Consider the following 12,678-nt stretch of genomic DNA (forward strand, 5'->3'; position numbering starts at 1 on the left):
CTCTATTCTCTGCATTGTGGAGAGTCAACTCCTTTTTATTTCTGACCAGTCCTAGCTTGTTTTAATTCTTCTAGCTCTGTCTTTTAAGAACCATTATTATTGCTGGTTCTAAATTAACCTCACTCAGAATCAGAAGGCTTTTGGGTGATAGTAGCAAATAGCTGGCATTTTCTATTTGTCTTCTAGTTTGCGTGTTTTAACATTCCACATTTTCAAACTTTCTGTTATAATGAGGATTAGAAGTGTACTCTTTAAAACTATGGGGATTGAGTGTGTTGTGTAATAGAGTCAGAAATTTTCAAGCCCATTTAGTACCATGAACACACTGTAAAATTCACAACAGTTGCCAATGCTGTACTGTGAAGAAACTCCTCTTTCAGCAGAGGATGGAATGATGTGAAGGGTATCATTGATATGGCAGGGCTATGAAGCTGGTGAAGGGTCTAGAACACAAGTCCTATGGGGAGCAGCTGAGGGAACTGGGGTTGTTATTGATCTTATTGCTCTCTACAACATCCTGAAAGGATGCAGATAACTAGTGATAGTACAAGAGGGAACGACCTCAAGTTGCACCAGGGGAGGTTTAGGTAGGAAATTAGGAGACATTGCTTCTCAGAAGGAGTAGCCAGTCGTTAGAACAGGTTGCCCTGGGAGGTGGTGGAGTCACCATCCCTGAGGGTCTTCAAGGAAGGGTTGTACACACTTAGGGACATGGTTTAATGGGTGATACTGGTGGCAGGGGAATGGGAATGGCAGGGGAACCAGATGATCTTGGAGGTCTTTTCCAACCCTAATGATTACATGGTTCTGTGATGTGTGATGGAGTTGTACAGAGCACAGACTGCATACATAACCTTCAATAGCCTTAGAAGAAAGTAAATTTGAAGAGATGAACTGGAATCTGTGCCCTTTAAAATCAAATTATGTTTTCTGTGGTAAGCAAGGGGTAAGAGACTTCTAGAAGGATGTTATGCCCACCTCATTCAGGGGCTAAAGTGAACAGACTTCTAGAGGTTTTGAAGAGGTGAGTTGATATGGGTGGACTTCGCAACTACCTTTCTTTGGCTAAACTACTTAGACACTAGCAGACAAACTCGTCAGAACAGTTTAATTGACTAAGAGGTAAATTGGGAGTCTAAATGATGGCCTGAATACCATATGTATGATATTCATATAAAAATAATAAAAATAGTAATAAAAATATTAATAATAATAGCTATTATGTTTACTCTGAAAATTAAGTTCAAGATTTGAGCCAATGATAATTTTACAGATTTTTTTTTTATTTTGTAATTTTGTTGACTTTGATTATTCTTTGATGACCCAAAGAGAAAAGAAAGAGACAAACCTCTATTGCATATGAAGAGATGTAGTAGCATTATTTAAAAGTAAATATCAATAGTTAAGACAAAGCATGCATGTCATTGCATTAGTAGTTGCGGTAGTTGCAAAATTGCACAAGAATGCATACTTTTCTGGGAAATGCTTTCCCCTTAGACCATCAGCCGTGAATTTTTTCTCATTGCTTGTAATCAATTTTTGCTGAAGAGTAAAAGTAAACTCCATTTTAACGTGTCCACTTCTTTTTATTTCCTGACTCTGACTGGCGGAAGAAAAACTGAAATAACACAAAAAAAAATTTTTCTTTTTCTGCTGTCCAGTGAAACCGGAAATACCTACTCAGCAATAAATAGTCTTTTTGTGATAGTCTTTTTGTGATGATTTTACTGAATTAAGCAGGAAATGTGATGCTGAGAGGGACAGATTAGCACTGACCATTTGGGAGCTTAATTATAGTAACCAGCTATGAGAATGTCATCTCAATGGTGAATAACACAGAAGTATTTTAGTGACTGCCTAGACATCATTTGAATGCTTTGACGTGCAGCAAGTACTATGGATTTGGATACTTTTATGTAACTGTTAAATGTCAGTAAATGATCATGAAAGGTTTCTTTGAAATGAAAATTAAGGTGTATATAATTGTTTTTAACTAGTTCTGATGTTCTACAAATTCATCGAAGTTTTGGTTCTGTATTAAATAGACAGCTCTGCAGATGTAAGTCAGTGGTTGTTTTTGAAAGTGACTTCAACAGGACAAGAATGGAAGAGATCGCTGCTTGAAATGAAGAATAAAGAAAAGATAAAAAGCCTTATTTAATGTATAAGTAGTGATGTTGACCAGTAATTCAACAATTTTGACTTTTAAAACTAACATCTAAGTTTTGGCTATAGAAATCAGTCTGTGAATATAGACGCATATGTATGTGTGATTTTAAATCTTGGTAAAGCTGTGGTAAATATATTCAAATATAAATTTGAAAAATATAAATACATTCAAAATACTACTTTCAATCCCTGTCTTAAACCCTCAGTAAGTTGTAACTAAACTTTGATTTCTGAAAAGTTTGTGTTTTCATGCATGTTGCTACATGGTTTTTTTTGCTGTTATTATTTTGTTTTCTTTTAAAGCTCTCCTTCATCTCGTTGTCTCTTCCAATGTTGATGTGAAAAATTCAGTGACCTTCAGTGGGCCTCTGGAAGACATGTTTGGGTACACAGTTCAACAGTATGAAAACGAGGAAGGAAAATGGTAAGCTGCTTTTCTTGTCTAAGCTGCAAATTACCATATATTCACTGACTCAGGTTCTATACTGTTTTTTCTAAGTATACCCCATAACTAAGGGTCAGTTTTCTGTCAGGCTTATTTGTATTTCTTAAATTGATGAACAGTCCTAAAGAAATCTCCAAACACTGGGAGACAAAGATTCAAATTTTCATCTACATCAGTTTCCTCAAAGAAATAAATGAGTTCACAAAGTGGGTAAATGAACTGTTTGCTGGAGCTAAGACAGCTTTTTGTATGCCTGAGCCATCTTTTTTCTGTTTCACAAAAAAAAAAGATCATGATAGTCATGTTTAGTCACGATTCATCTTTTCCTTCTATGAATATATCACCAGCAAAATTGCTCCTGCTTTAATAAGCGTTTTTTTTTTTCTAAAATTTTCTGTCACTGGTTGCCAGAACTGAGTTTTTGGTGGGACTGGTGGAAAGATAGTATTTAATAATACTGTTCTCCCTCTTCTGTTTTGAAGGTCTAATTGTGTCTTGCAGTTGACATATATTTGTATTTGGGATTTGGAGCCACCTTCTTAACCTGCTATTTCCTTGTTTTTTGTTGTTGTTGTTTTGTTTTGTTTTGTTTTGTTTTTCTACTGAATTATTAATTGCATTTTGATGTGCTTACTAATATCATTGCCTCTCAGTCTTTTGATAAGCAGCTTATGCATAAGAATGAACATCATGGGTGAATCTCTGGCTGGCGGACTGAAATAGTAATTGAATGGTAAAAGGCTTGGGAAACCTGAGGTCTGTATTGTTGTTTGTTGATTTTTCTGGTTTTCCAAGAACTTCGCCAGTAATTTGACATTCATGATAAGCCCCAGAGATGACTCCTAGCAGTCTGGAACAAAGGGCGTGTGGCCACTTGGCAGCCAGGTCACACTGCTCTGTGCAGTGCCTGAGTGGATCCTCTCTACCAGCACCAGACCTGCTCAATTCTGAGAGTCTGTCCACCACTGCAGCACTCTGTTCTCTATTAGACACAGGAAATGTTCACTAAAATGAAATAGCAGAACCTGCTTTTGCAAATGCTAGTTCTCGACTGTCCAGGTTGCAGGATGTACACTTCTGCACGGGGGTGATGAAAGGATAATAGTGACCTTTGTTGAACTAACCTAGACCTTCCAGAAATGGTATCCATTCTAGGAGCTTGGATTTTGTATAGTAAGCTATATTGCTGTATATGCCCTGAAGCCTTTCAAGTGCAAAAAATGTTATAAGCAAAAGTTAATGTTAAGTGCAAAAAATGTTATCTTTCAGTGGCTGAAGCAAGACAGGAATTTAAACCAGCATGCTATGTCTGAACATCTCTGAAATAAAACTCCAGAGCCACTGCTAAATTTTCAAGTTTCCAAGTTTCCTTCAGCATAACATACAGAGCAGGAAATCTACATAATGGTATTTTAAATATATAAATCTTTGTGGTGTTTTGTCAAGAACTACTACCTTGATAACACAGACAGATTTTCAGCAACAGATGTCTTGTAAATCTGGCTAAAGTTGTTCTCAAAGATAAAGAGAGTCCCCAAAAATAAAAAAATAAAAACAAAAAATTGTCTTGGCAAACAGACAGGGTAGTCTTTCAAACCACTTATCTCAGTGCATGAGGATCTTCTTTTTTTCTGGGTAAAGAACAGCATGTGGGCATAATCCTGCTAAGTACTGATCACCTCCTCTGGAATGTCAAGCACACTCAGCTTCTTTGTGGTTAAACAGAAGTCAAGGATGCATATAATAGGTTGTGGAGCATGCTTCTAAGTCATGGTGTTCAGAATGCCTTACAGAGTGTAGCTTGAAAGGTCAATCAGATCCAGTACGTACTTGGACCATTTTATTTTGCTTTAGAAATTATTAATAAAAAAAAAAAAATACTGGATCACAATGAGCTGTTTCAGTATGTTTGTTTAGAAACTGGATGGTGTACTGCATTTAAATTCTCCTTTCTGGCTCTTTTTATCTTTAGGCTACATCTTACCTAATATGTCATTCTATACAAATATCTTCTGCCTGGACTCATTAATTTATGATTAAAGCTAGAAATAGTTTTCTCAATAACTCTTCACAATCATCTAAGTGTCCACAAGCAAATCTTACTAAACTGTTACTTCTAATGACAGGATTTCTATTTTCAGTGTGTGCTGTGAATTCTAATTTAATTTGAGTTCTTCCTTGCACATTTAATGGAGTCAGTTACTTGCTGGGTGATGCTGGGCTGTTTAGTGTCACTAATAAGGATGTGAAAACAAAAACAGTGTCTATCTCTTAACAGCATTTTCTGCTGAAAATGGATTTAGGAGTGAATGTTAATTTGTTATGCTTACAAAATATTGTATCAGAATAGAGATTTTCTGGACATGCCTTTTTTGTTCGTTCTTTCTTTTTTTAATTGCTAAGGATAAAAATGTATCTTAAAATGCTGGCTCACATTATTTAAAACTGAATTATTCTACTTCGTGCCTGTGAGCCTCTCCCTCCTTAGCACTTAAAATACTTTATTTTCTAAAATATATTAAAGAGCAAGGTGATATAAATAAAAAAGGTATGTCTTTCTGTACTACTTGCAATACATTTCATCCACCAACCAATGCTGCTTATATTTTTCAGTGGATTTTTTTTGTAATGTTTTGTAATGTCTATTGTATAATTTGGTACATAGATATATTTCCTTTCCATATTGTTTATTACAGGGGAGACAGAATAGCTGCTTTTTATTGAGTCTGAAAAAGCATAATAGATACTTTTCTTGCTCTCTATCCTCTACTGTTTGTGCAGAACGAGCTGTATCTGTGTTCTGTATCTAAGTTTTATTTGCTGACTTTCAAGCCTTTCTTGAAAGAAGAAATTTCAGATAACATTTCATTTGCAGGGTACTTATTGGTTCTCCATTAGTTGGCCAGCCTGAGAAACGAACAGGAGATGTATACAAATGCCCTGTAGGAAAGGACAACCAGTCGCCTTGCATAAAACTGAATTTACCAGGTATGAAAGAAAATAGAGCTGTCATGCGGGGGTGGCAGCTCTATTGACCTCAAGTAGAGGTCAAATCTTAAAGAGATTTTTAGTTAATAAATATGTGTTAGGATTGGTTTTGTACGGAAAATTGACTTAGGACTCCAGAACTAAGCATGAAGGAGGTTGTATTTGTAACATCAAAAATAATTTTATTTTATCTCTCATTGGTCTTTGGAAAACACACTGATACTCCAGAATAGGCATTTAGCTGTGTTATCAAAGCATTATTATGACTGATACTGATTGATTGTGGTTACTAGTCCTGGCAGAAAGGCTGAGGAGTGTAGATTTGTGGGCTACCTTTTCCAAAGCTCTTGGAAGCCAGTAAGAGCCTTCCTAATGCTTTTAACAAGCACCTAAGTAGTCAGAGCAAAGCTGAAGCACCTTAATAAGGTGTTTAACATTCATTCTTTTTTTTTTTTTTTTTGCTTTTGCTTTTGTCAAGAGAGACTCAATATAGACAGGAAGAGACTGTTAATACGAATTCCACTAAATACACCAGTCACCATGTTTTTTCTTAAATCACTTTCCTCGAAAACCTGAATATCAATAATGTAACAACAAAGTAGCAAACATAACAGCTGTAATTCATTTATAACAGGACAGAGTAAAAAATGAATATTTGTCTTCTAATTAACAAAACTGTGTGAACAGTAATCTCTTGCTTTCGTTGTACTGTTATTTTTACCTTTTTTCCCAGTTCAAGAAACTATTTGAGACAGCAACCCAGACAAATTTTGCTGGGATAAAAGCCAGTCTCAGAATTTTTTCTTGTTCATTGCAATTGAAGGAGGAGGGTGCTAAAATATTTGATGGAACCAGTGTCAGTCTGTGTTTTATTTTAGAAGCTGGAAGCTCTCTGCTAGCTTATATATACTTTAACATTTTGTTTTCACATTCCCAAATACTTAACGTTTCAATCTATTTGTAGCTTCTACTTCAGTTCCTAACGTCATGGAAGTAAAAGAAAACATGACTCTTGGAACAACTTTAGTGACTAACCCAAAGGGCGGCTTTCTGGTAAGAAAGGACTTTTTGACAATTTTAAAAGAACTCTGTATTTTCCTTAGGTAACACACCAAACATTTCAACCTTTTTCATTTTTTTAAGGCATGTGGACCACTCTATGCTTATAAGTGTGGGCGTTTGCATTACACAACTGGAGTTTGCTCCAACGTCAGCTCCACTTTTGAAACTGTGGAAGCTATTGCGCCATCTGTGCAAGGTATGCATACCACAGGAATTCTCTCGTGTGTCTGAAAATACAAGGTGCCAAACAAGATGAATGTATACACAGAGGCATACCAAAAAGTATGAACTGCTTTCCTTAGCTACCAGCATTACCAAGTTAAGTAAATGTTTTCATTGTCAGTATATAACCTAAATTCTTGCTAATTTTAGAGTTTATCTCAGTATAAACAATCATTACAGGGCTATTTGACATCCAAACACAATTGCTAAAAATAGTTGCTTATGTTTTTTACTTAAGGCCAAAAGACTCTTTTTAAGTAATGACAGCATGTTAAGACCTAATACAAATCCAATTTCGTAGTATAAAAATCGTAAACGTCTGGTCATTTGGAAAATGAAAGAGGAATGAGTAGATATCAAAGAAGACAGAGGTCATTGGTAAATACTTCAGTTATGTGATCTGATGCCATTCTTAAATTTCTACATACAAGAAAGTGCCTTGCTAATCGAGGGAATACCAAACCACATAAAGTACCATGGAAAAGATGTGGAATGACAGTCTGCATCAAACATGCAGCCCCACTATAGAGAGATATGCATTTATTACTAATCACAAAAGTTACTAGAACTGCAAATATATATATGATCCTTGTTTGTATCAATTATTATGTGGCCATTTGTGTTGCAGAGTGTAAAACCCAGTTGGACATCGTCATAGTCCTTGATGGGTCCAACAGCATTTATCCATGGGAAAGCGTCACAGCCTTCCTAAACAGTCTTCTGAAAAACATGGATATAGGTCCTCAGCAAACACAGGTGATTTTTTTTTTACAATATTTTATTGTTGTTTAATTTGGTGGGGGGGGGTGGGGGGAGAATAAAAGTCTAAGAAATGGAATAAGAGCGTCATCTATGGAGCCCTTCAATTATAAGAACTAATGGAAGTGGAGTACCAGAACAAAGCAGCTGACAATCATAACTCAGTCAGTCTTTGCTGCCATGTAGTGCTGCCAGGACACCTCTCCATCCCCTCACTCTTCTGGCAACCTGGAGAGACTGAGTTTCTAACCAAGAGACAAAAGGTAGGCATGTTAAGTGAGGCAGTTTGAACATTGTCCTTTGTCACCTTCCTTCCACAGACACTTCTTGTGTGCACGAAGGACATTTCTGCTCCTCTAAGGCAGACATATATGGTTGAGAGCGTCTCATTACAAGACTTTTGGAGCAGTGTTCAAAATTTTGCACCTTGGAGCACTAAGCATATAGCTTTAAAACATTTGAAATCATAATTAATGAGTGGCTGTTAAGCTGCATGTTATTAATGGCAAAAGCTATATAATAAATGGAGAGGGCCAAATTCCCAGCTGCTATAAATTAGCGATATAAATCATCAGAATTAATGGAGCTACAACAGATTACCCCAGCTAAGGACCTAACGTGTTTAAGAGTCCACTGAACAGAGAACGTAAATAGCAATTTGAGCAGAGCACAGGGAAGGGGCAAACACATACACATGAATACATTTTAACACAGAAAGCTATGTTAACAACAAAAGAAACTTCCTTTCACTTCTCCCTCCTCCCAAAATCAAGGATTTTCTAGGATCCTGTATAATATTTGGTGGGCTGCAGGCCAATGCTGCAGGTTTTTTCCTACTGCAAGTTATTTCCTAATTCTCAGCTCATGCCTAAAACTCCTCAGACTACCTACACAAAGGAGAGAGTGAGTATGTCCCGTAAAGGGATATATCTGTCTGCAGAGAGTATCCCCATTATTTCCCAAATTGATAGGGTTAACTTTCCTGTTGGCTGTACTGAACACTGGCTGGTAAAATTATTGCTTATAAACTGTCAACTTTAAAATTGCGTCCTTTTATTTTAAACACCCTGCTTTTCCAGATATTGTGTGGAAGAGGGAAAAATACCTTGTTAAATTTAATAGAAAGGGGAAAAAATCTTCCTTGTCCCTATGGTGGTGATACGTACATGGCACAAACATACATGGCACCTTGAGAAAATATTTAAAGCTAAACTTCGTAGTACAGGGCAATGGCTGCAAGGAAATCATTACTGCCTTATGCCCAAAGTGTTTCATAGGAATAGTACACAGGGCAATCAACTATGCAGCACCCTCACCTGTACTCCTCCCAAAGAAATTCTCAATTTTTTTTTTATATTGCCACACCTCTCTTACGCATGGTTTTAGATTCCTGCCTTGTCCTGCACAAGAAGTCCTCTTGCTTGCCTGCACTCCAACAGCCAGCCATCTCCACCTACAAAATTTGTTCTTTAATTTGTTTGGCATAACTACCCTTCTTCTTCTAATACATATACTTATTCACTCAAGAATGTCAGCTTTGGCATGTGGTTGCTAAAGAGCAGAAACATTTGAAAGGGAGATAAGAATTGGAAAAGGGAGAGAAAGAATTAAAAACTGGAGATGGAGGGCAAATCTAAATGGAATTTTCTTGGGACTTATTACCCTTCCTCTACCTCCCAGGAAGGGTATTCCAGCCTTTTCCTTTCCTCCCATCTCCCTTCCTGAGAACCCAGGAATAGCCACAGGTAGTAAAAAGTTTTTGTTTCTTGCACCCATGCTGTCGGGAAGAGGAGAAACAACAGAGCAGGCAGGTTTCTTCCCCCTCCCATTCCTACACAGAATAAAAGAACAATTGTTTACTTTCTGTCCGTTTTAACCATTTTTTTTCCATTTTAATTTTCTCATCATTTTTGAGCGCATTGAAATCAGTGTACTTTCACTGACGTCAGATTGTTTTCCTCTTGCATGGGAAAGGAATGAGGTGATTACAGAATAGCTCCTTAGCCGTTTGGGTGTGACTTGTTCAAAACCATGTTTTGATTAGAGGCTTAGGAGAATTATTCTCCACTCTTGTTTACCCCATCCATGAACAATGGTCATTAGAGTTGTGGCAAGAAAGAAGAGAAATTCTTCCATTTCCCCTGTTTGGCATATAAAGTGAAAGCCAGAAGATTCAGATGCAAATAACCAAAGTTTAGTATAATATTTTTCAGAAATACTTCCTTCATTTTGTCCCATTCTCTGAAAAACAATGTCATATTGATGGTTAAGCTGCATATCCTGAGGTGGGGATAAAAGATGTATGGGGAAGGTGACAATAGAGAAGTAGAAATGGAAGATGAATGAGATGAGAAAAAATAATACAAGGAAGAAAATATTTCTGTCTGCCTTATTGCACATTTTAATGAAACTGCAAAGGAAGGTTTTTTGTCTGCTTAATATGAGAATGTGCTTTTTAATTGTTTATATGTGAACAACTTTCTGTGGTAGAAGAATATCAAAAGAGAGAGCAGAATGCATTAGCATGCTCAATTCCAACTTTAAAGCTCTGTTGTAATGGCACTCAGAAATTTTCAGATGTTTCATTTCTACAATGATATATGACATAATCAGCTATAGGTGTTTGGCCTGTACCTTATTATATTTCCAAAGGGACTGTATCAGTGAACTAATAAATCATCCCATGTCATATCTTATTATCAGTTTTATCTCTAGAAGAATGGAAGTGTTTTAGAGGTATAAAAAAAAAAAGAAGAAAGATACTTGCAGTGCTTTAAAAGTAATTTCTGTCTGAGTCCTTGTGAGTGTGATAGACCAAACAAAATGTAGAAAAATTAATTCAACTTTGGTTTGATTTTGAAATCTTTAGCAAGTTCTGCATATGATAAATGTATTGTTCAAAGATGCCTTCCTAAGGCATTTTCTTTTACCTTAAATAAGATTTAAATCAGAAATGGTTTTGGTTTTACTTTCCTATACAAACCAGTGGTGTAAATCCCAGCATGTCCTTGCTGTGTGCTGCATGGTTTTCCATTTATTTTTATTTTTTAAACATACAGAATAATTTAATAATTGATAGGGAAAGCCAGATTGTGCTTTCCAAATAAGGGGCTGTGTTCATTAATAGAAGAAACTGTAAGTAATTGCCCTCTGAAATGTTTTGTCCCAAAGTAGAACAATCTTTCATTTGCCTGTTCTCTCTTACAACACTTTTTTTCACAGGAACTGGAGACAATTAAAGAATTATTCCCTTGTGTATTATAAAATCCATGGTATGCTAGGGAAGGGAACATTAATTGAGGAATTACAAAGATGTTCAATAGATTATGGTCAGTAATGCTGGGAAAAATGTTGGGTTTGCTGGAGCAGAGCAAAACTATGTTTTTCTATTTAATACTACTGCATTTTCCAGATTGAAATTAAACAAGCAAGTCAAAACATACACCACCTGTAAGCCAGTCTTAGGGTCTTGCTGAAGCTCAGCAGTTGGAACATGTTTATTGTCTCATAAATGGTATATTTGCTCCACATAGGTGTGCCATTTATAGTTATCTGTTAGATTAATAAGCTGCAAAATCTCATACCTTCATGGCTATATATTCATTATATGCTTGATAGCATACAATTCTAATTTTAAAAGGTGAACTTGAATTTATGATTTAGCAGAAGACTGGGACATACTGCTTTGTGGGTTTGGGGAAGTTTTATTACCCTTTGTGAGGTGTGGCTTACCACTGATGCCATGAAATACATAGAACATGATGACCAGTGTTTTCAAAGCTAGTGCTAAGGAAGGGTCCCACAGAACAATTGTATCCCAAAAGATAACCACATGCCCCCTTTCCTTCCTGATTTACAAGCTATGCTACACAGTGCAGTTTTCCAGACTCAGATGTTCTTCCTATTCACTTCCTGAGAAGGAAATGCTCAAAATGTTTACTTGCTGTGATCATGGACAGTGTTTCCTTTCAAATAGGAAATGAGACAATTCAGTGTCTCAGCTTGTAGTCCTTTTTAAGGAAGAAGACAACACCAAGGTGGGTCTCTAGAATAGCTAAAGATGGGCTTTATTACCTTGATCAAACCTTGGTGCCAATAAAATCCTCAAAACTGGAGTCTGTGAACCCACAGAGGCAAATTCACTGATATACAAAGTCTCTGCTTTTGATTCTTGTGTGTGGTCGTGGAATAGTTGTGGCACTCTTCTGCAGCTCCAAAAGACCGAGCATGACGAAGACCTGTCATTTTTCAACAGTTAGCAACAAGCTTTTTAAATGATGAGCACCATCCTCTTCAGATTATGTTGTATGAAAGTGTCAGATAACAAAATAATAATTAGAAATAAATATTTAGCTGCTACCACAAAAAGTGGGAGAGAAGAGAGAAAACTGTCATGAATTTAACAGTATTTTCTACAGAGCAGGAACATCACAGCATGTTCCCTCAGAGTGTATCTCTCACAGATAAATGCCACAAAATATTTGCCTTGGAGGGAAAGGGTTAAAAATTTCATCTTCAGTGTTGGATACTGCTGGAGCCACAAGGTTGCTGTGAGTTGTATGTAATACAGTGCATGCCCCAGCCTGTGGTGTAATCCCAGCCCCAAATTAATGCCCTGCTGTCCAGGAGAAGGTGCAACCTCTGGCTGCTCTTGGTGGAGGAGAGCATGCTTCTGAGAGAGAATTAAAATACCGTTAAAGGGTGCAATTTGTCCTAACTTTGAAACTACATAGATTCTTCCAGATTTGATTGTATTTTCAAAAGATTACTGAAATTAAGTGGTATAGATTTTCTAACCACATACTATTATACTTATTTTTGCAGAATCACAGAATCATAGAATCACAGAATGGTTTGGGTTGCAAGGGACCTTAAAGATCACCCATTTCCAGCCACCCTGACATGGGCAGGGACACGTCCTGCCAGACAAGGTGGCCCAAAGCCCCATCCAACCTGGCCTTGAGCACCTCCAGGGATGGGCATTGTCCCATAATCTTATGTTGCTAGCTCTTCATAGTGATCGTGATATCAAT

At 36.8% G+C, this 12,678-nt stretch overlaps 1 protein-coding gene across 1 annotated transcript in view; it reads left to right on the top strand.

The window, feature by feature from the left end:
- The window catches only part of ITGA1 (integrin subunit alpha 1), a 78,144-nt gene that overhangs the window by 25,948 nt on the left and 39,518 nt on the right, over positions 1–12,678 (top strand). The window contains exons 2-6 of the mRNA XM_084305504.1: positions 2,473–2,593; positions 5,490–5,602; positions 6,567–6,655; positions 6,746–6,860; positions 7,515–7,642. Of these exons, the coding sequence (XP_084161630.1) occupies positions 2,473–2,593; positions 5,490–5,602; positions 6,567–6,655; positions 6,746–6,860; positions 7,515–7,642 (566 nt within the window). The remainder of the gene's footprint in view (positions 1–2,472; positions 2,594–5,489; positions 5,603–6,566; positions 6,656–6,745; positions 6,861–7,514; positions 7,643–12,678) is intronic.

The sequence above is a fragment of the Netta rufina genome (assembly GCF_964035555.1).
Source record: "Netta rufina genome assembly, chromosome: Z".
NCBI classification, from domain to species: domain Eukaryota; kingdom Metazoa; phylum Chordata; class Aves; order Anseriformes; family Anatidae; genus Netta; species Netta rufina.